At 35.9% G+C, this 25,224-nt stretch overlaps 1 protein-coding gene across 1 annotated transcript in view; it reads right to left on the bottom strand.

Moving 5' to 3' along the window:
• Positions 1-6,121: 6,121 nt before the first annotated feature.
• LOC120527641 overlaps positions 6,122-25,224 on the bottom strand; it is a 57,946-nt gene continuing 38,843 nt past the window's right edge. Inside the window, exons 2-3 of the mRNA XM_039751277.1 lie at positions 10,204-10,257; positions 6,122-7,582 (exon numbers count right to left, since the gene is read on the bottom strand). Coding sequence (XP_039607211.1) covers positions 6,760-7,582; positions 10,204-10,235 — 855 coding nt within the window. The 5' untranslated portion in view covers positions 10,236-10,257 and the 3' untranslated portion in view covers positions 6,122-6,759. The remainder of the gene's footprint in view (positions 7,583-10,203; positions 10,258-25,224) is intronic.

Genomic DNA, 25,224 nt, shown 5'->3' with positions numbered 1-25,224 from the left:
CCACTCTTCTCCAAACCAGTAACATTAAGGACAAAATAAATGGTTTAAGTCAGTGAAATGAAAAATTATTTAAACTTGTATTCTTCCAAAGTTTGAAAAAGTCAGTACCTCCCAGCCATAATATAGCCTACTAAGGCAGTATTTTGTGATTTGGACATTAAAGATAGAAAAGTGCTGCTTAGATTAAATAGATGGAAACCTTGCAAATCACCAGGACCAGATAACACCGTCAAGTGCTTAAGTAGGTTAGTGGGTACATGTGTAAACCCTTGGCACATATTTTTATGATGTCACTGCACACTAAGGAAATTCCTAAAGACTGGAGGCTAGTAAATACTATTAGGTGATCAGTCTGATCCAGGTATCTATAGGCCAGTAAGCTTAAAGTGCATCATGGACAAATTATTGGAAGCAATTATTAAGAAAAAGATTGAGCAGCATATATCTAGGACAGACATATTAGCAAATATTCAACATGGATTCAGTTCTAAGTTTGTGTTTCACTGAAACTCTATGAAGAAGCAATAAAAGGATATGACCAGAGAAGTGTATGCGATATTATTTATATTTGTTTTCAGAAGGTCTTTGATGAGGTACCACATGAATGGTCAGTGATCAAACTAAAAGAACTGGGAACTCCTTCAGAATGATGTTAAAAGTGGTGCTCCTAGGGGATCTGTGCTGGGGCTGCTGATCTTTTTAAATTACACAAATAATCTTGACAGGAATATAAAATAATATATATAATCAGTAAAATGGTTAAGTTTGTTGATGATACCAAACTAAGTGGAAAGGCAGGCAATGTAGGATTGGATAAATTGGTACAGAGGGACTTGAGCACCATGGACACATTTGTGACAGAAGAAATTGAATGAAAGTAAATTTAAACTATTACTTGTAAGAAGTAAAAATGTTAGAATTGAGTACACAATGGGAGGTCTGCAAGTTGAAAGTACACCTTAGGAGAAGGACCTAGGAGTCATAGTGAACTCATCACTGTCATCCTCCAGATGCTGTGCAGAAGCAATCCAGAAGGCTAATAGAATGATTGGCTATATATCACAATGTGTGAAGTACAAGTAAAGAGAAGTTAAGCTATAGTTATTTAACACACTGAATGGCCTGTTCTTCCCACAACTGTTCTATTATTCAGACTGTCAACCTTCCTAAGTGTGAATTCTTCTAGAACTGCTCCAGACAAATCACTTGTCCAACATCAGTGAACAGTTTGTTTTTTCACATTTTCAGAATACACGAATTTTACTACTCTTGTTGGGTGTTTACTTGTGCAAACTGAATCCAACCATAGTATTCATTTGTATTGAAAATGGAAATGAGTCAGTACCCTGCACATCTAGACCCCTATTTCCTTCCTGCTCTATTGTCATCTGCAGCTTTGCCATGCAGGCAATTCATAGCATTGTGTACTGAACAGTCAGATGCTGCTGCTTTGTTTCATTTACAGATTTTCATGTGTCAGATTAGATGGTCACTTGGAATGAGAAAAATAATTTTTCACCATCTACATTCTCTCACTCAGCAAGCACAAAAGCTGCTGATATTTAACTTTTTTTCACCCCAAAAGGGGCCATCTGAAGGATCAGTATTTAAGTGATGAGGTTGTTTGATAATGCTGGTCACCTCTCTGGTCATTGTCTTTTCACGCAGCATTACCCACCACAGCTGGCAAGGAATGCCACGAGGATGATAAAATTAGGAGGATGCAGTCATTTGAAGAGGACAAAATTTCTGTGAAGGTCACACTCTCTCTGTTTTCCTAAAACTGCACTCAGAGAATGCAGAAAAAGCAGTCAGATAATATTAATGATGTACAGGTTATTAATTCATCAGTCAATGAAGCTAAAATATTTTTTAAACTCACTAATTCCAGATCCCACTTTGTATCAGTTGTCAGCCAACTTGATAAAGTGCACCACTCCATCACAGGTCGTACTCAAACTTACAAGAGTCATCTTGCAAACATACACTTTTTGTAAGGCAGAAGTAACAAAGTACTAAGTCACTATTAGGCTACTCAGACTACTGTGTCTCTTTATTCATTCTGATTGCAAGGGAGTTACAGCTGCTGCTGGATCCAAAGGACTGTACCTATTGTCTGAGAAGGCAGCATCACTACAGTGTACAATGCAGAACAAACTGTAATATTTGAAGGATCAGATAAGCAGTGCTCACAGAGACGCCCCTGAAATTAGCCTTTAGTCAGACCCAGCTACACACCACTTGCCAGAATGGCCATGCTTGTTAGTGCAGGCCAGATGATCTTAATGTAGCCTCACAATCTGCTCTCACAACACTCTGCTCAAGTCTTTAACACTTTGACTTGGACTGAAACAAGTCCCTATTTACCCTCACCAATGAAATGTCCCTAAACATCACTTCAGCATTACTTTACCTAAAGTAAGTTTGCCAGCAGAGATGATATGTCAAATATGCCCAGACTGTTATAAATAATCCAGGGTTTTAGCCCTGGCTCAGTTGTCTCTTCTATTTGTTTTTTCTTATTATTCTTTTGTTTATTGTTAATTTCATATTATTGTACTCTATGTTTATTAGTGTGCTTTGTTATTATCTGCCTTCGTTCCTCCATAATGAACCTAAGTGGGCAGGACAACTTGATGATGCTGCTAGGTCTACACTGCAGCTTCAACCAAGCATTTTTGACTCCAAATTCCTATCTTTTGATTTTTGTACTTTTTAATTCATGTTTTGTATGGCTTTGACTCTTTCTCTTGTTGAAAGTATTGTTTATTGGTCCGTGACTCTTGGATTTATTCACATTTATGTTTTGCTTTTTTAGGCAAAACCTGTCTTTGCTTTTTTTCCTTCATTGCTTTTTGTCATCCTTTCTGAATCCCTAAAAATATTTTGCAATATAAAGGTACTTTGTTTTTGTTTGTCTGTTGGACCAGAGGTTTATGGTTTCCCTCTCCTCCATTCCATATAGTTTGGTATGTTTGAAAATTCTGAGGATGTGTAGCCTGTAAGTCTGCCATTTGATTTTGGGGTTAGATTGCTGGGGTGAGTCCTATTCATGGGTCCAGACCTATTAAGAGTACAGGTCTGTTTTTTGTTAGTTTTGAAGGCTGCAGTCATTTTTCAGCTTTCTGTGTGGCAATAAACACTGTATCACTCTAAGCAATGAAATGTTTCAATACTGACCAGACATGAGTCAGCTGAGGCCAAGACAACAACATCACTTCTTTAGTTTACGTCACTGACATATGGGAGAGGGTTGGGTGCACAAGAAACTTTGAAGCTCACACCAAAAACTGATCCAAAACCAGCTTCAGTTATGGTTAATATAAAAAATAGGTCAGTCTTACCTGGAAAACAAATACTTGGAACCAACCGTGAAGGCAGGATCTGCAGTGATATTTCCCTGTGAGTGCAATATCGCCAGGCAAAAATGTAGTCAAATTTAGTGTTCCAAAACAAACAAAGTGTTTCACTAAATAATTTACATTTTACTTTTTCATAACCTTTCACTTTCCATTCACTTGAATTAACTGGGAAGTCTGTAGGGACATACTGTACTACAGAGGGAGTTACTTAGTACATGAGGTTTGACTAAAAATAGAAAAAATTTGGACGTGAGCATCAGTAGGCTTGGTGCCCAAGGAACCAAGTTACCCAAATTATTCTATAACATTTCAATAATTATTTACCACTCTGATGCTGATATTTCTGATCACAAAATATTTTATTACAATAGCAATTGATGAGAATAATTCATAATTAATTGCAGAATTACAGTATTTGAGGGTTCCTCTAGAGTGCTTCTTTCTTTTGCTTGCACGATTTGGCTCAAAAACTAATCCGCACATCGTCATCTCATAACAGGCTTAAGTTTTGAGTTTGGTATTTTTCTGTCCAGCAGTTTTAGTTCTATACCATCCTCAAGAAACCGTGACTCACAGACACAGATAGATACACATCCATCATCAAGATAAAGATGTTTTCGTTATTGGGGGACCCTAAAATCTTGATATCCATTGAAATCCAGACATCGAACTTTTTGACAAATCTAAAACTTTCATTCCTCCCCCATAGACAACAGGTTATATTTGCAAAACAATCCATGGCTGTCATCATTTAAAAAAATGTAAAACTACCATAATGCATCTTATAGGAGAACTCTGTTAAAGTTCAGGGATAATAAAAAAACATTCCTCCTCAAGACAGTTTTAACCAGAAGATAGTATTTAACATAAAACTGGCTCTTCATGGTGAACCTGAACTTAATTTCTGATGAATGGAAGGATTGAAATTGAATTCTTCCTGAAACAAAATTATACAATTTAAGCTGCTGTGTATACTACAGATAAGAGATTCTCACAAAAATATTTCCTTATATAAGCAATTTTTCCAGTGTTTCTCCAAATCTTGACTTGGTTATTTTGTTTCCTGATGCTGCACATTTCAAGGGCAGGCATCATGAAAAATATTTAACAATATTTACAGAGCTTAAATAAGGAACACCATATGCTGTAACTCTGTCATACAGTGCATGTAATTTAGCTCTCAATTTTTATTTAATTCAGCCCCCCATATTTATATTTATGTCACAAATGTAATTTAGCTCCCTATTTTTACTTTCTCATATACAAAGTATAGGGAAAGTATTATAATCATCCAAAGATCCGATGTCAAGATTTTAGTGAATCTTGACGTTTTAGACCTGCCCGAGTTTCTCGTATACGAAATATAGGGAAAGTATTGGAATCTCCCAAAATTCCATTTCGGGATTTTCATGAATCTCGACGTTTCAGACCTCCCTGAGTCTGAAAATACCATTTTTGTAATTATGTCTGCCTGTGTGTGTGTGTGTGTATGTAAACACAATAACTTGAGTGCACTTTTGCTTAGATCAACCAAATTTTGCATACAAGTATTAGTTACAAAACATAGATTTCTGTCAACTTTTGGGTTATTTACATTAATCAAAAGTGGCACTTTACCTTTTATTCATGTAGCTGCAGAGTCCAATTTATTCAACATTGCCATTATAATAATTGTTCAATATAGTATTGATTTGATTTGATTCGTTGTTGATGATTCTTTAACATACATAATATAAAAATCATTGTCTTGCGGTTTACCCCTCAAATATCCATCCCCATATCTGAGTATACGAGAAAGTCTAGGGGAGACCACTCACGATTTTTATATTTTTACATTTATGTTTTCATACCCTCTAATCCAACTCAGGGTTATGATGGCCCACCATTTCTCCAGGCATTATCACAATCATCAACCTAAATCACACGTCTTTATTGACCCATAATTAGGTCAAGTATCATTGTGAAAATTGTCATGCAAATTGGAAAATGAGGCAACAGATCTAACCAAAGACTCAACAAAAAGCAAGGACAGACATTTTGCAAAAGCATTTTAATTTTTAAAATTGCATAAAGAGATATGTTACTCATCATTAGAAAATATTGTACTTTTAACAGTATATAAAAGCTGTTTTCATAAAAATAAATAAAATGTATAAAACAAACAGCCACTTCCTCTTGCAACCAGTCCACTTTGTCTTGTCTCACTGAGATGGTCAAAATTTACAAAACACAATCTGCAGTAAGACAAGAAGGGAATAAATAGAATATTTTATAAAATGTTATACAATTCTCTCTCATAACCTAAAGCACTGTGACAGAAATTCAATTGCTTACATAAAATCAATTTTCTTCAAACAAACTGAATACAAAAATATGTCAGACTCCTTTAATATTACTTATTAATATCAGTTAAAGTTATCAGTAAATCAAGTGTTGTTGAGATGAGGTTCAATATGGCAGCCGCCCCAAACATCAGGTAATGCAATTCTAATGTGGTCAACCTGGAGTGTGCCTTCACTTAAAAAAAACTATGAGATGATCACTGGGCCCAAATAATGAAGTCATGAGTCTTAACAGGTGGTCCACCTGGTGGCTACACTGAAGAGATCAGTTTTTCTCTAAAAAAGATATGGTTGCTTTAATTGAACTTTGCTTTGTTAAGAGAACAATAGGATCTGCTTTCATCTCTCTTCATCTAACAGGAATATGTCAGATAGTCTGCAAAAAATTACTGAAATGCTTAAATAGCAACTAAAGTAAAAAGTTACTTTGATTTCAATGCAGAAATATTTTCCCTGGACTTAATGCTCAATTTGACATTTTGCTTGAGACTTGGACCTGGCTGTGTATGACTGGGATTAGGATTAATGAATTTCCTGTGTTTTGTTATACACATTTAATTTCCTAGAAGCAATTAGAAACTATACATAACATTTTATCTGGCAATAAAGAAAGGTTTTCAAAAACGGCGAATGCAGTTGTTTATATATATAGTACATGTGTGAAGATTATATATTAAAATATACTAAAATATATTAAATTACTGAGGACTACATGTATAACAGTCAAAGCAAAAAAATGATTACAACAGTGTTTTAGTTTTTTTAGTCACATTAATGGGAGTGTTTTAAAGTATCACTCATCATTTGTTGGTTTGGTCACCTTAAATATTTAAAAAAATGATCCAACTTTTAAATAAAATAAGACAAACTGAAGGTTTTTGAAACTCTCAAATGTTGACTAAATAGGCAGTGTCTTTGGGGCAGAAGGCTCAGAATATTGGAATTTTCATGTGATCCCAGTCATCTTTATCACTTTATTGACCACTCTACAAGAGTAAGGGCTCATCAGATGCCTGCATCAAAGAGTTCACTGCTCAAGTCTTCACATGCAACATTTAGTCTTCATCTTCGCCAGCAGTCGCTGCCTCAAGAGCAGCAAGTGCTTCTGCCACTGCAGTATCTTCTAGGATTACCTCTGTGTTAGGCAAATCCCTGTTCTCTACAGATTCTGTGACTAGCAAAGTATAATGACCTGGTGAAAAATTGTAGTGTAAATCTCCATTGTGGGGAACATGTTCTTCTATCTCTGCAGGGTCACTGCTCAAACTACAATCGTGAATATTGTTTGTTGTAACAGCTGCGCTATCTGTAGAGTTCGGAATGTTTTCAAAGCTGTTTTCTAAAGTACTGTGTTTGTCAGCTGTTGGCTCAAAAGTAACCACTTCCAAAAAACCCGTCTCTTCAGAGGGTACTACAAATATATCTTGTGGTACAGCAGGCTGATTGATTATTTCTGTTGATCCCTTATCTTGCAGACTTTGAGCTCCATCATCATCTAAAAGTGAACTGCTCACTGGACTGGGCAGAGAGTTGCTACCTTTTGGAGGAACTATTGAATCACACTGTTGATTCTGTGTCTTCTCTAAAATGCAGACTCCATTGGTGCTCACATGTTCTGAGCCATTTGGACAATCTCCACTTCCAAGCTCCGAAGTTGGCAACTGTGTCCTTTTGAGTGCATTGTTATCCTCCTTACTATTTTCTAGGTTTGATTTTTGTGAGTCAGCTTTCTGGTCAGGTATAACTGATTTGTTAAATGCATACCCATCAGTATAATTATTTTTTCCAATAAACTTATCCTGGTGTGGGAAAGTGGTGCTAGGAACTTCACATCTTCGCCCACGAACTTCAACTGGAACAGAAGGATCAATTATGTAGCTGAAAAAACATAACAAGAGTCTTTAAGGATACAGAATGAATTTATAGCATACCGTATGCTGCTGTTTTTGAGGGTTTTTTTTGCAGAAGTTTCTGGACTAATTTGAATGCAGAGAGAGTCTCAAAATAGCACATATTTTTTTGAAGTGATGGTACTGTGTCATCACTTGTTACCACAGACAAAAAAAAAATTAAATTGTAAAAATATGCTTCACTGATATAATACTAAATGGAAACGTCCAGACAACATAACACTTTTATGCACATTAGAAAAAAATGGAAATAAAGCAGAGCTTCTACCCATCAGCTCTAGAAAGTATGTGCAACATAAAATATGTTACACAAGTAAATTAATGATATCAAATTAAAGCAGCACAACGCACACACAATATTATATGAGAGTAATGAGGAAAACATCTGGCTTTCATTGTAACTTTTGCCCAAACCTCATGTAATCAGGTCCCTACCCATACTGTACTATATACCTGAATGATAACATTATTTATCAATGATTTTTGATATATATATTTGTTTGAGCAATCTCTATTGTCAGTTTGAACTCACTTATTTCATAATCAAAGTCTAGGTCGATTTTTATTCAACTTATTTGAAACTAAATACATCTGTAGTCAGTTCAATCTGCTATCTTCTCTTTCTGTATTTATAGGACCAGGTCAACCTAAATCAAATGAACAGAATTCACTGAACATGTCTTAGAAGAGGAATAAATGGTAAATATTTTTTGTAAACCAACTACACTTTCTGTTAATCTCTGTCCACTGACACGTTAGCTATAGGTATATGGATTTTAAGGGTGTTGGTTATCTTGATCTACCACTTGCTTTTTTTGTCGTAGGCAGTACCTCTAGCAAATGTGTCTACAAATGACGTCTGACTCGAGTGTCCTCTAGTTTTTTCAATTTTACCTGAGGACGTGGAGGGTGCCAATCTTAGTTCCATACATTCATAGTACTCCAAAGCATGTTCTGGCGACAACTTTAGCTCAACAACATTTGCAATAAATAGTTGTTTGGTCCACATCCAACCTTTTAAAACCAAAGTATCTCCAGACAACAGACATGGCTCTTTTTTTCGACAAAAGTTCTTCTGTGTCATCATGTTCAATTTTGTCGTCTGCTACAGCTTCAGCTTTGGAATGTTCTTTATCCATTTTTACCACTCAATACTTCCACTAACACATGTACTCCGTTGCATGCGTGTTTAGTGGTGTAGCAGTGAAAAAGGTCCCCCCCTTAAACAGTTTCCTGCTGCACCACGTTCCGAATATGTTGTTTAGGCTATTTAAACCAGTTTTGCGACATAAGAAAAATCCATATCATAAAAAAAATAAAAAAACGTTTTTCGGTATGAATCGGTATACCTCCCAGCACTAACTGACATTATTGTGGGGTCTCTTTCAGTGCGTTTTTGTGTATGCAAATGTAACATAATATATTCAATCCTATTTAAACCAATTCAAGATTATAGGGGGCAAGGACCTATCCTGTCTTGGCAGTACTGGCCGAAAGGCTGGAGACTACCCTGGCCAGGGCGCCAGTCCATCACAAAGAAATACTTAAAAAAAAATTTGTTACATTAAACACTAATTTCAATTCACCATAATTCAAAAGACATCCTAGGCAAATTTAAATTCTTTATTACCTCAAAAATACATCCAAGTTGGGTCAGCTTGGGTGACTACGAACATCACACATACTGTATATTAATATTAACTGTATTAAGCAGATGTCCTTACACAAAACCAAATAGCTTTTTCTGTAAATTCTTTCCAAACTCTCAGATGTATGCTCAGTATTACATAAAATCCTAGGACAATGATAATAAACTAGCAACATGGCAAAAATACAATTATCTAACAGTTAAAACAAGCTCTGTGCATCTAGATGAGAGCAGAGGACCACACGATTTAAGCTAGGACTGAAATTCTTTGTGAAGAGGTGCATGTCCAAGAATCATTTGACAGTTGACATGTGGAACAGTACAACCTGTTCGTCTCATATACCAAGAGGATGCTATGCAATCAAAGTGTTACGAGAACCTAGCAAAACAAGATTCCCAAAATGATTGGATATTGCGGTACAAAACATGTCACAAGAAAAAACAAGGAAATGAGCTTGTGTTTTTTTCTGTGCTGACAAATGACTCACAAATTCCAGAAGCACATCCTGAAGACAGGAATAGGACAAGTAAAATGATACTTTTTTTAGCTGATGCATAGGTCAAAAAATAATACTGATACTGAAAATAATAATCATACTGATTTTCCAATTATTAATTCCTATCTGTTGAAAGAATTTGAAAACCTGATACTTTTACTTATGTTAGACTGTAGTATATTTCCCATGTAACCAGTGTATTATAAAATATGTATGTGTTTACTTTGAAAAAGTATATATACTATTTATGCTTAATTTTCACATAAACCGGGGACTTCATGTAGAGTGCAAAAGTACATGAAGCCAATTGTTATTCTTACCAAAATAGTGATAATTTTTAGAAGATAATGGGCAAAATCAACTCTATATTTTTTTTACTTTGTAAGAGTTCTAATTCTCACACAAGAAGTTTAATTTAGTAGATCGATTTAACATTTGCCTTACCTTTTAATCATTCGACAGCATCTGCACCCCATTTGGCCAGATTCTATTCACTATCTGCACATATATAAAAAATTCAGAAATTAAAAATTGACAAATTATTTACAATGTTTTATGTAATGTTAAACTTGTGTATTAGATCTAAAATAACATAACCTGAAATGCTTAATCCAATTTTATGTCAAACTAGACATTATGCCCGTTACATAACGGACGCTAGAACAGTAGTGCATAAACATTAGTAGGAACAGTCTGCCTACAGTAAAATAATAATAATAAAAATAAAATAGAAACATATATGACAACACAGTAAGTATAATTAATATTGTCTTAGTGTAAAACTAGTGTAACAATCTGTAAGACACAATATCTGAAAGAAGATATTTAGGTAAAATTTTCTATTTTTTTACCTCATGAAGTTTTTCTATACAATTTCATTATAGACAACATTTCTTGTAAATATTCTGTCTGAGTTTGGCAACAGTTTGACTTGTTCAGGACCATCTACAACCTTGACAACAACATCTGGAAAACCTCTAACTCTTGATAATGCAACATATAACTGACCGTGGCTGAATACTGGTTCTGGCAAGTAAATGCCAACTATTTGTAAGGTTTGCTCTTCTGGGTCTTTCTCTTTTAGCGTTTTTCTGACATTTTCTTTTTTTTCTATCGATCTGTTTGCACATATTTTTCTTTGTCTTTCAGCCTTTCTTTTGTTGATGTTTAGTTGTTGAGCTGACCGTTCTTCCAGGAGATGTTGCTTATACAGGAGTTGATTGTCTGTGTCTTTTGTCCTTTTTTTTTTGGGTGGCATGTTGTTAGTAGTTACGTCCATAACATTTTCTCTTACAGTAATACTGGCTTGTATATGGCTGTAATATGTGTCACTGTATTGTGTGTCTTTAATTTTAATGTGTGGAGTGTAGCTGATAATCGTACTCGTGGTGTCTCCCCAGCAAGTACGGTTTAGTTCCCCAGGAGTGTTTTAATCTGTGCTGGCGTGCAGCTGATTATTGTATGTGTGGCGTCTCCCCAGCAACGGATTTTATGTGCGTGGCCGCGACTACCCAGTCAGCACTCTCCCCAGCAATGGTGTCCTTTATTTCTTATCATGCACGGCCGTGGCAAGGCCATTCACTGTGTGCCCAGCTTCCATTGTGTGTGTGTCCACGGTGCGACACACACACGGACACCTGGACGCACACAGAGGGTTTTATTAAAGAGGATAGATGGGAATAGAACCTAACACACAGCATCAGACACTAAACATGACCCAACCCTGGACTGGGTTGCGGTCCACTGTAAGATCAGTTGTAATACAAGAGCCTCAATTTAAAAGTTGCACCTTAAACAAAAGGTCAAAAGGTTACTTTTCTTTACAAGTATCTATCATATTAATTTGTTGAAACTCCAATAAACAAAATATGACTAAAAAGAAACTTTAGTATATAATAAATATGGTAAAACTATAAGATTGCAAGGCACATAGTTGCTTGCTTGTAGAATAAAGTAAACTGTACTGTAATTTGTAAAGTGGAAAAGACATTGAGATTTTTATATAATTAGAGGGCTTTGCTCAATAATTAATATGATTTAGTTAAGTTTAAATAAAAAACTAAATGGACACATCATCCAGTATTTGAAAATATTTTTCAATTATCTCATATATTTCCATATAGTATATAGTAATATATAGCAATTTTGCTTTACCTAACAATAGGCAACATTAATGCGACACTGGAAATTCATTATAGATCACCCTGATTGCTATATGGTGATAAAAGCATACAGACAACACTGAGGGTCTATCTGGTTAATGATGTGAAATATATAGAAATGAATAACTGTATTGTATACTTCCTAAAGACAAATGGAACACAAAACAAATTCCTTTAACAATCTGAACAGAGTTGTACTGATTCCATATTCCATGAATACTGTCAGACACAACAATCCTCTTAGACTGAGAACAGTCAAGTACAATAAAATCTAACTCTTCTCTGAAGGGTGCAGGTCTATAAAAACAGGAAGAGAAGACAAAAAAATTGATAAGCACAGACTACTTAAAATCAAAATAGAACAATAACAGTTTAGTGATATTGCAAAGCTACAGCATATGCCTACACAAATGAGGAAAATAAAGTATAGGAGATATACTAGGAAACAAACATTGTAATCAACTAAGAAAATGCCAAAAGCAATTGTTCATTCTGTGGACTTGGGAAGGATCAAACAGCAAAAGAAAAGAAAATTAAGATTTTCACATTAAGCTTTGAAAGAACAAATGACAGAAGAATATTTGTTTGAGATCAGCAGGGAAAAAAAAATATTGGAAGCCACAAAAGCATATTTTCAACACCACCGCAAAAAGAAAAGATACTCTTTAATTTCAGGTTGAAATTTATGTATTCAAAGAGATTCTTACAGCAAATGTATGTCTCCCACTGACTAGTGATAGTAGCATAACACCATAAACAGACAACAGACAATGAATCTAAAAGCAGTCATTAATGCAGAATCAGAAGATATTGTCACACGTGTGCCTGGGGACCTTCTTCCAGGCTCTGATGAGTTAAGTGATGCCTCTTAAAGAAGAGAGGGGGCACTGGCACTAACTGTATCTTCTCTACATAATTCCAAGAAGACGCCAAAGGAGAACTCCTACCCCTGCCTGCTACACACTGACATGGATCCATTCCTTCTGGCCCAGACAACGTGACAACAGACCATATCCAGAAAGTAGCGTTGCAATTTGATCGAGCAGGCACCGAGGACAGAGCTCCTGTTATTGCTTCTGTGATTTGTTGTCAGGCTATTCAAAACATACCTTATTTTGTGACAATTAAACAGGGTAGCCCAGCTGGTACCCCAACATTTCACCTGCCCTACCTTGGTCTGTTTCACCTGGTCACAATATATATATATAAGCTCACGTAGAGGTCAGTACAACTAGTCTTACAGGCCTGAGGGTAAAACTGTCCCAGAATCTAGGGGTATACAGTAAATTCCATTGATCCTGTACCATTCACTAAATAGTGGAGGAAGAAAAGTGACAGTACATTATAGCTTCAGCAAAACAGGTGGGATAACTACTTTAAAGACCTATTCAAATCAGTTTGGACATTCTTTCTCCTTAGTTCTATGAGTTTTTTTGAGGGGAAAAAAACACCAGAGGTTTTAACATTTTAGGGGAAAAGTGTGTAATGAATATGTCTAGGTAAAAAAATTTTATCAGAATGTTTGCTTTATTCTTATCTATTTGGGGCCAAACCTGAATTAAAGAACCATGTCTCAGTAATATTCTGAGCTGACATAACCTCCCTCAGTATTGCTTTGTGGTCCTGAGCTAAGCACATGCTGTAGGAGGATGTTAAGCAGCCAATCAGAATGGATTCCATTGTGTACCCACAGAGGTAGGTCAACACAGATGGAAACATATAGACTTTTCTCTGGCATCTGAGGAAATAAAAACATTGGAGAGACTTCTTATTAACATCCAGAATGTATTGTAGTATTGATGGTGAGCCCATGAAATCAAAACTACTTTTTTCTGACCATTTCAACTAATACACAATAGATGGGAGTATGGATTAGGATCTCATTGCTAAAGTCTATGATCTGTTTATTAGTTTAGCTGATATTAAGGAGGATGTTGCTCTTGCAGTACTGTAAGCCCACTTATTGGTGATCAATACTACAACTATGGTGTGATCTGCAAGCTTAACAGAGTTGTGTTTGGCCAAAATGTCATAGGTATACAACAAATGCAGCACAAGACTCACCACACTGCCTTATGCAATGTTTGTGCTGAGGATCAGTGTTAGGAAGTGATCCTGTCAATCTACACATATTGTGTTTTGCCAGTTAGGTAGGACAGAGGCCAATTGCTACTAAAATCCCATGCCTAGGAGCTTTATCAGCAGTCTTAATGGAATAACAGCGCACTTTGTTGAGCTATATTTAAAGAGTTCTATGGCATAGCTCTTTATATTATCCAGTTGTGTCTAGATGGCATGAAATACAAGCTATATGGCATACCATATGGACCGGTTGTTGAGATAAACAAACTGAATGTTTTCCAAGCTATCAGGAATATTAAGTGTATTGTGCGCAGTTCAAGTCTCCCAAAGTATTTTAGCACAATGAGAGCAAGTTGCACTGGTTGGTAATCATTAAGACAGTTCATTTCTGTTTTGTTTGGTATAAGGGTAATTTTTGTCTTTTTAAGCAGGTGAGAATTGTGGCTTTTTCTGCTTATTCTTTACCTATATCACTCTCACACATTTTTCTTTGAAGTCCATCATTACATTGAACACAATGTCCTTAGGTGATTGTTCAACTTAAAAAACTCAGAAATGTCACTTGGTGACAGACCTAGCAAATACAATTAAAGCAGAAGCACTGCAATGTACTTACAAGGCAGGAACACCTTAACAGATGGTTAACAGTAAATAGGTGCATTGTCATGTTGGAGACTGCAATATTTGGTAGTTTTGATTGAATTAGGTTATACCAGTGAAAAACTATTTCCCACAATCAAACATTATTTTTGTGCACTCTGTAGGACTTGAACTTTTGTGAAGTTACTTGTAAGACTTAATAGCACGATGCTCTCTCATATTCTTGTGCTCCATTTGTAACAGAGTTCACAAACATACTTTTAGTTATTTAATGTTTTCTTGGAGTTACTTAAAATGCTCTTGCATCCAAGAGTAAAATGGTCAAAAACTGCTAAATGGTTATTAGGGCAGTAGTGGCATGACACTTTTTTTTAAATTAGTGTGATTTATTATGTGTAATGTGCTGGCCCTCATTAACCCTAAATCATGTTCTCCTGTGCCAAATTGAGTCACTCACTCACCACCTGTGGTGCAAAAGCGTCACACAATCCACTTGTTTTTCTTACTTCTGTGAACTGTCAATCCAAGTGAGTATCTGTACCACCATCAAACTGCACAAAAAGATGCTGCAGAGAGCATCTTAAGTGCTTTATTATACAGTAAGTGTTGTCCCATAATTGTTGTTTCCTGAGCATTATGTAAGGCTGCTGTTACGGTCAATCTTGCAGTCTCAATTTTAGTTCACAGATTTTTGCAGAAGGGCTCCCTCAGACACTAACACATATATTACACATATATAAAACATATATTAGGTAATGTTTAGATGCTTCCAAATCCCTCAGTACCTCCTTAGTAGTCGTGTTTACCTCTGGGAGGTTATCCACTTGCTCACTTGTAAACACCTCAGAAAAATGTAAGTTTAGGGCATCTGCTATTTCACTGTCTGTGTCTTTTAATTCCCCTTTACTATTCCTGATGCACTTGACCTCCTCCTTGACTGTTCTTTTACTACTAAAATACTGAAAGAATCTCTTAGGGTCTTCTTTCGCCTTATCTGCTATATTCCTCTCCAACTGTCTTTTAGCCTCCCTGATATCCTTCTTAATGGTTGCCCTCATGTTCTCATATGCTCTACGATTCACTTTGCAGTCATTAGTCTTATATGCCTTATATAGCAGTTTTTTCCTTTGCAACTTCTTTTTTAAATCTTTATTAATCCACCGTGGAGTTTTTTTTAGTTTCCTATTAATTCCAAATTTAGGTATGTATCTGTCCTGCTTGACATGTAAAACATTTTTAAACCTGTTCCACTGCTCCTCAACTGTCTCCACATTTAAAAGCTTATCCCTGTCTATCCTACTTAGACTTTGTCGCATCTGCTCAAAATTAGCCCTACCAAAGTTCAACTTAACAATTTTAGTCTTTGCATCTACACTCTTACAAAATACTGAGAATTGTATTACAATATGATCACTAGACCCTAGTGGTTCAATCACCTCTACACCCTCAATTCTATCCTGATTATTACAAAATACTAAATCCAGACAGGCTTCACCCCGTGTTGGTGCTTTAACATGCTGTGTTAAAAAACAGTCACTGATTACTTCTTAAAAACTCCTGCTCTTGTGCTCCTCCATCTGCAAGGTTATCCCAGTTAATATTTGGATAATTAAAGTCCCCCATGACTATATCTCCCTGTAAACTTGCCTTTTTGATATTACTAAAAAGATGTGTGTTGAAATTACTGTCTGAATTGGGTGGTCTATAACACACTCCTAAAATAAGACCTCTTTCCCTAATATTTTCCAGGTGAAGCCACATGTCCTCACTAAGATGGGGCTCATCATCCAACATATATTAGGTAATGTTTAGATGCTTAAGCTAAGTAATATCAGAATTAAGATATCTGTTTAAGCTTAGGATTTTAACTTGTTGGCTGCATGCCAGTATGGATAGCTCACACTCAAGACCCTTGTGTTGTTTCATTGTAATTTGGCAATTTTGTTTTGCTTTATGGTAGATGAGAAAAAAAATAGCCTACTAAAAAAATTACACAAGCGAAACATTGCCAAAATTATACAATAACTACATAAACGTAAAGAATTATTATTAATAAAATCTACAGCTGGCATTTGTTACACTGTTGCTTGTTCTTAGGCAAATGTTAAAAAATGTATCATTTTATGTGTCTTTTATCTTTAATAACTACCTTTGATATTTTTATATAACTTAGTTTATTAGGGATGTTCGTGGAACACTCAATGCAGGAAGAGCAGACCTAAATGCAGTCTACTACTTTTTAAAATGAAGAACAGGACCCAGGGGAGGGCTCTTAGCATTGTAACATAAAATGGGGGAAAAAAGAATGTTTCAGTACTTCTATTCAGTGAAACTGGCCAATCCTTTGACATTTGGCAGTGAAGTGATTATAGTGATTTTGTGTAAAGTGATTATAGATTTCCCAGGAGACTCAGTAATAGTGCTCGCAGTAAAGTTAGCAAAGTTAGCAGTAGTGTTTTCACTTGCCATTGGGGTATCACTAACATTTTAAGTGCAGGTATCAACATTTTTCACAGTTCAGTGTTTCCTTTTGCAAATAAAAATTCAAGGGTTCTTTAGCAAGATATCGTTAATACTCATCTTGCCCTGTTCATGTTTCCCTCCAACTGGACCTACCTACATACTGTAACTTGTAAATTCAGGAAAATGCTAGTTGATAGCTTCCTCTTAATGTCACATGACATGCTTTGAATGGCTTTGACTGATAAAATTTAAAATCAATCTTATTTTCTAAACCTTATTAAACAGAGGTACGCTATAAAGTTACTCTCCATATCTATACTTTCCAAATACTTTTAAGAGTTAAATTAACTCTTGTAGTGATTAGAACATTAGAACACTGTAGACAAAAACAGGCCATTCAGCCCAACAAAGCTCACCAGTCCTATCCACTTATTTCTTCCAAGAAAACATCAAGTCGAGTTTTGAAAGTCCCTAACATGTTACTGTCTACCACACTACTTGGTAGCTTATTCCAAGTGTCTATCGTTCTTTGTGTAAAGAAAAACTTCCTAATGTTTGTGAGAAATTTACCCTTAACAAGTTTCCAACTGTGTCCCCGTGTTCTTGATGAACTCATTTTAAAATAATAGTCTCGATCCACTGTACTAATTTCCTTCATAATTTTATACACTTCAATCATGTCACATCTTAATCTTCTTTTGCTTAAACTGTAAAGGCTCAACTCTTTTAATCTTTCCTCATAATTCAACCCCTGTAGCCCTGGAATCAGCCTAATCGCTCTTCTCTGAACCTTTTCTAGTGCTGCTATGTCCTTTTTGTAGCCTGGAGACCAAATACTGCACACAGCACTCAAGATAAGGCCTCACCAGTGCATTGTAAAGGTTGATCATAACCTCCTTGGACTTGTACTCCACACATCGTGCTATATATTCTAACATTCTGTTAGCCTTCTTAATGGCTTCTGAACACTGTCGGGAAGTTGATAGCGTAGAGTCCACTATGACTCCTAAATCCTTCTCATAAGGTGTACTCTCGATTTTCTGACCTCCCATTGTGTATTCAAACCTAACATTTTTACTTCCTATGTGTAATACTTTACATTTACTGACATTAAATTTCATCTGCCACAAATCTGCCCAAGCCTGTATGCTATCCAAGTCCTTCTGTAATGATATAACGGATTCCAAATTATCTGCTAATCCACCTATCTTGGTATCATCTGCAAACTTAACCAGCTTGTTACTTATATTCCTATCTAAATCATTTATATATATTAAAAATAGCAGCGACCCTTGCACTGACCCCTGTGGAACACCACTCTTAACATCGGCCAGTTCTGATGAGGTTCCTGCACCATCACCTCTGCTTCCTGTGTCTGAGCCAATTCTGCACCCACCTAAAAACATCACCCTGAACTCCCACTTCTTTTAACTTGATGCCCAACCTCTCATGTGGCACCTTATCAAATGCTTTCTGAAAGTCCAGATAAATAATATCATATGCTCCACTTTGATCATATCCTTTTGTTGCCTCCTCATAGAATTCCAGTATGTTAGTAAAACACGACCTCCCTCTTCTGAACCCATGCTGACTGTTCAGAATAACTCCTGTCCTTGCCATGTGTTGCTCAATCTTATCCTTAATAATTCTTCCATTAATTTTCCTGTGATGCATGTTAAGCTTACTGGCCTATAGTTGCTTGGATCTGCCCTGTCACCCTTTTTATATAATGGGATGATATTTGCCATTTTCCAGTCCTTCAGAATCTCTCCAGTGCACAGTGACTTCCTAAAAATATGTGTCAAGGGTTTATATATGTACTCACTAGCCTCCTTAAGAACACTAGGATAAATATTATCTGGTCCTGGTGATTTGTTTGATTTCATCTTATTTAATCTGAGCAGCACTTCTCCCTCTACAATTTCCAAATCCCTCAGTACCTCCTTAGTAGTCGCGTTTACCTCTGGGAGGTTATCCACTTGCTCACTTGTAAACACCTCAGAAAAATGTAAGTTTAGGGCATCTGCTATTTCACTGTCTGTATCTTTTAATTCCCCTTTACTATTCCTGATGCACTTGACCTCCTTTTACTGTTCTTTTACTACTAAAATACTGAAAGAATCTCTTGGGGTCTTCTTTCGCCTTATCTGCTATATTCCTCTCCAACTGTCTTTTAGCCTCCTGATATCCTTCTTAATGGTTGCCCTCATGTTCTCATACGCTCTACAATTCTCTTTGCAGTCATTAGTCTTATATGCCTTATACAGCAGTTTTTTCCTTTGCAACTTCTTTTTTTAAATCTTTATTAATCCACCGTGGAGTTTTTTAGTTTCCTATTAATTCCAAATTTAGGTATGTATCTGTCCTGCATTACATGTAAAACATTTTTAAACCTGTTCCACTGCTCCTCGACTGTCTCCACATTTAAAAGCTTATCCCAGTGTATCCTACTTAGACTTTGTTGAATCTGCTCAAAATTAGCCCTACCAAAGTTCAACTTAACAATTTTAGTCTTTGCATCTACACTCTTACAAAATACTGAGAATTGTATTACAATATGATCACTAGACCCTAGTGGTTCAATCACCTCTACACCCTCAATTCTATCCTGATTATTACAAAATACTAAATCCAGACAGGCTTCACCCCGTGTTGGTGCTTTAACATGCTGTGTTTGATATTACTAAAAAGATGTGTGTTGAAATTACTGTCTGAATTGGGTGGTCTATAACACACGCCTAAAATAAGACCTGTTTCCCTAATATTTTCCAGGTGAAGCCACATGTCCTCACTAAGATGGGGCTCATCATCCAACTGAAGAGGTCTTACATTTAAACCCTGTTTGGCATAAACAGCAACCCCACCTCCTTTTCTATTCTGTCTATCCTTCCTAAAAAATGCGTGCCCCTCTATGTTACACTAATCCCCATCTTTGTTATTTAGCCAGGTTTCCGTTATTGATATAATATCATAATTATGCTCTGCTACATACAGTACAACTCCAACTCAGCTTATTTTTGATACTTCTAGCATTAAGGCAAACTATTTTTAATGTGTTACTCCTTCTACATTTAAATGTTTGCTTAGAATTTACATTACTATGCATTTTTATTTCTACACCATTGTTTGTTCTTCCATGTATAGATCTAAACCTGGCCTGTCCTAAACTCCCTGCCCCTCCATAAAGCAACACCAATGGTTTTGCTGTGTTGGTTTATAATTAATTGATTTTTTGTATGCGGTAGAAACTAATTTTCATTTGTAAAATAATAACAATAATTAAAATAATCATTTAAAAAGGTGAGCTGCAAAACAGAGTGACCAAATGAGCAAAGTAAGTGGACATAGTCCGACTCACTTTCACTTTCACTCAAAATCACTTTCTTCTTTTCTGGTTTACTGTTTTCTTGGGAATTTGTTTTCTTAACTGAATCTTAATGCTCACAATTAAAATAGAATTTAGTTGACAAATCTGGACATAACATGAATACTAAAGGGGCTCCTTCAGAATCATAATCACTTGTGTCCTCAAAACTAATTGTTTATGAAAACCAATTCATCTTCGTGTTACACACAAATGCTAGCTACATTTCTAAGAAAACCCAGTATTTTCTAAGTTGAAGCAAAAATGCAGAAACTAAAAAATAAAAGTTTGCTTAATTTAATCAGTAGTTAATACTGTAGTTAATAAAGTAGTTCACTTCCCGGGTCCTCCCTGCGTGGAGTTTGCATGTTCTCCCTGTGTCTGTGTGGGTTTCTTCCAGGTACTCTGGTTTCCTCCTGCAGTCCAAAGACATGCAGGTTAGGTGTGATTGTCCCTAGTGTGTGCTTGGTGTGTGTGTGCCCTGCAGTGGGCTGGCATCCTGCCCAGGTTTGTGGTAGTGATATCGTGAGCGTAGATATCTTTTATACCATCCATCCATCCATCCATTATCCAACCCGCTATATCCTCACTACAGGGATCACGGGGGTCTGCTGGAGGCAATCTCAGCCAACACAGGTCGTAAGGCAGGAAACAAACCCTAGGTAGGGCACCAGCCCACCACAGGGCACTCACACACACACACACACACACCAAGCACACACTATGGACAATTTGGGATCTCCAATGCACCTAACTTGCATATACTTTTTATTTTGCTTAATACAGTAAAACTTCACTATGGATTCACTTATCAAATTCTTCAAAAGTATAACCTATTTTGCAATACCCGCAGTCTACTTGTGTTCATTCACGGCCATGCACAGTAGAAAAAAAATTTCTGAGAGGCCTCCCATGCAGAAACAATAATAGTTACAGTATGTGATACCCTTAGATCTTTGGGGGCTGCATGTATGCTGCACTGAACAGACTAACGGGCATCTGCCTGGCGCTGAGTGGCGTGTATTAGCCATTGAACCCCATTCATAATTGGGACCAAGGCTTGAAATTACTCCCCACTAATAAAGAATTCCAAATGAGCGCAGGTCTTAAATTTCCAATGAGTCCCTGCCCTTTGTACACAACTCCCATCGCTACTGCCAATTGGATGGTTTAGTGAGGTCCTCAGGTTGGCAGAGCCACAGTCATTCACAGTCTCTGACAGAGCCCTAGAAGACAACTGAACTTGACTTTAAGGGAAGTAAAATTGGTAACAAGCTTTCAAAAGGTGAAACTGCGGAAGGATCATTATAAAGCCTCAAGGGGCAAAAGCACAGGGCCAGTGCTTCCGTCTGACCCCATCTCCCACCACCAGTCCTCCCAGAGTCAGCCTAACCCCATTTTTTCCCCACAGTGTCAATTAATTTGTACCTGTGCACAGTTTCTGCATCCATGGGTTTTTCAAGAACTTTCAAGGAATCATGGAAAGCATTCAATGTGGATACAGAGGGACTACAATATGTATATGTGTATACTGTATATCTATAGGGTGGTCCAGATCTAATTATGCAATTTTCATTACGCTATAACTTATTAAGTTTATTACATAGAAAATCACCCGAAAAATCCTGGATCATCAAGAAGTGTGCGAACTGACATGAAGAACTGGAATCGTCCCTGCATAAATCAAAGTCATCCAGACGATCTGGATCTGCATAATTAGATCTGGACCACCCTGTATATCTGTATCTATGTTTGTTAAGAATAAAGGAAGTCTTTTTAAAATGACAGAAGCTGTAGATAATTCTCCTGACAAGACTCTGCTTGCTTTAATTTGATTATCTTGCACATAAAAATATGACATTTCCAAAAATCTCTCATCATCATTTATTTGCTTGGGACTTTCCGGAGATAAAAATGAAAAGAAAAACTGATAATGGAGTTTTCTGCTCTGTCTTTTTATTAAGGCATTCATTGTTATATTCATATTGTGTCAAGGAAGTAAAAACCTCTTTTATATTTTGACTTCCATTTAACATTAACTTATCAGAATTATTTTTGTAAAGCAGTATTTAAACAGTGAGTGAGTTTGCAGAAAGTTAGTCATGATTTAAACTTAGTATAAGAACCTTCTGTTTTTGCAAGTGCACTCATACCATATCAAATCAGATATTTGCACTGAAATACAAATCTTGTATATCTGGCATTTGTCATTATTTCTGTTGTATGAAATGCAAGACACTTAATGTGGAAGTAGATGTAATGTTGCTGCTGAAACAGTCACCTGCCACCTTGACTATTTTGAAAATTGAATTCAGCATAAATAAAAGAATGAAAAACTGCTATTGAAAGAAGGCATATGGTTTTCAAAGTTAAAATATTGTTTGCTAATCTTTATTTTTCCTCCAGGTGCTCTAGCTTTCCTTAGACATCACAGAGATATTCAGAGTAGGTCAGTTAGTAATTCTATACTGGCCCATTGTGAAAGAGTACAGAAGTGTGCATTTTCTTGCCCTGCAATAAATGGGTGCTATTCAAGGGTTGGTTCCTGCCTTGTATAGGCACCAGCTCCTCATGACATTGAGTAGTATAAGCAGACTACTAAAAATGACAGCCATATAATTGCCACAACAAAAAGGCCTAATGAAAATTAATCATTAATAGGCTTTGCCACAACTTTATACAATTTATGATAATACAGTAACAAATCTATTCTACAGTAAGAGATGTACTTATTGGCATGGCTCTTTGTAACACACACATCATTACATATATAAGTGTAATTCTAGTGACACTGTTTTTTGCTGTTATTGTTAACATTACAGTATATTACCATGAATAAGGTTACTGTTTATATACAGAATATTGTTACAGCAATAAGCACATTACATTGGAGTTTAAGGGTGACTGAAATGGTGATGAATGACAATTCTGTTAAACAATTACTCTCTGAGTGGCAGGGAAGTAGACAGCTGCTCCAGGAAGTACTGGGGATTTGTTTTAACATTTATTTGCTTACTGTCTTGTATTTACTGCATGCCCATCACTTCTGTTACTTATTACATACACATCAATTTTGGGTGAGTCTGATTAATTTTTGGCGATGATGTGTGAACTCATACTAGTTCAGTGCAATCTGAAAATATTGTATGTGTAATATAATTCATAAGGAGTAAAGTATCACTCTGACAAACACTGGCACACAGCAAGTCTTTTTCAGAGAAAGAAAGTAGTGTATCTATTTTAAATGCCTGTTGTCAATACCCTGGTATTTTTTTCATATTCTTCATATGGTACATTATTAACTGCGGAAATTTTAGGGATTTTTAGATTACTGTACTATTGTTCACAAAAACTCATTCTTTAACAGATAACTCTTAACAAAGCTATAATACAGCACTCTTTATTTCATTAAACAAACCTTACAAAATATAGTACATCTCTTGTAACATGTTGGTACAGTATGATTTGATCTGTGGAGAAATTAGCACACAGCATTGCATAAATTGCTGCAAAGGCTTAATTGTAAACACACCACTCATATGTACTTAGGCAAAAGTAAGCAAACACTTGCAAGAACAAAGCAAGTTCTTAAGATGAGGGTGTAACTGCAAATGTGAAGAATTAAGAAAAAGACTGGTTCTTGACTTTGTTAATATTCTTATTGTTTTGGCATGTTCAGACTGTTGACAAAGTTTCTTCAATGTACACATTCCCTCCCTGTCCCCAAATATTTTTTTAAAGTGAATGACTGTTTACAAAATTCATTTCAATCTAAAAAGCTGCGTTTAATCTCATTTGCAGCCTTACCTTTACAGTACAACCTGTTTGTATGTTAGCTATACAATAAAAATAGTGCCTTGATTTGATATTTTTTCTACTCAAAATTTCACAAACACTTTGTAAAAAATATATCTAATATTTCACCCTTCTGCACCTCTGATGTTTCAGAACAAGTGGGAGCTTTTTTTACTTATAACTCGCATTTCATACAATACTCTGTCAGTTAGCTTTTTTCCTTCAAGATGTTGGTCATTTAAACATAAATTAAGTTTATAGTCATGGGTACAGACTGATTCACATTATGATGAATAAGAGAATGGAAATAACATGTTATTAGCTAAAGCATTGTATTAGTGTGATTTATGTTTACATTTCAGTGCATCTGCTGTGTTCTTTAAGTATTTAAAGAAAACTTGGAACTAATTATTTTTTGAATATACTGTAGTTCTACTTCTGAAAGGTAGCAATGAATCAGTGTCTATCATGGCAACAATGGGAATAAGTTAAAAATCATCATGGGGTATTCTCTGGGCCAATCTAAAATGTAATCAAGCTAACCTAATTTTTGGAGATGTGGTGGAAAAGAATACTGATATACATACTGTATTAATGAAGGATTGTGACTTCTGGCAGTGCATAAATTATAGAAAGAGACTCCAGACCCGTGATTTCAATCATGAAGTGTAACATTTATAGCCAGGGTTACAAATAGTAATGCTTTTTTTTTTTTTAGAATAGTACACACTGAGAAATAATTTCATTAGGTACCCCAATGAAATAGACATTTGGTCTTGCATTTACTCACAGAACACATTTTATTCATCAGAACATGGAATCAATACAGTGTCAGAATAGCCATGTTAATTGCAAAGTGTTCCACAGTTAATGTAAATTACATTACATTATATTGAGGTGGATGTCTACTGCAAATATTCTACCTAATATTTGATGAGTCAAATATTTCTGAATTTAAAGACAATTAAAAATTATATCAGTATAGCATTATGGAAAAAT

The sequence above is a fragment of the Polypterus senegalus genome, chromosome 4, assembly GCF_016835505.1.
Source record: "Polypterus senegalus isolate Bchr_013 chromosome 4, ASM1683550v1, whole genome shotgun sequence".
Classification (NCBI taxonomy): Eukaryota; Metazoa; Chordata; class Cladistia; order Polypteriformes; family Polypteridae; genus Polypterus; species Polypterus senegalus.
Note: the sequence above shows the minus strand (reverse complement) of the source record. Positions and strands in the feature narration are given on the sequence as shown.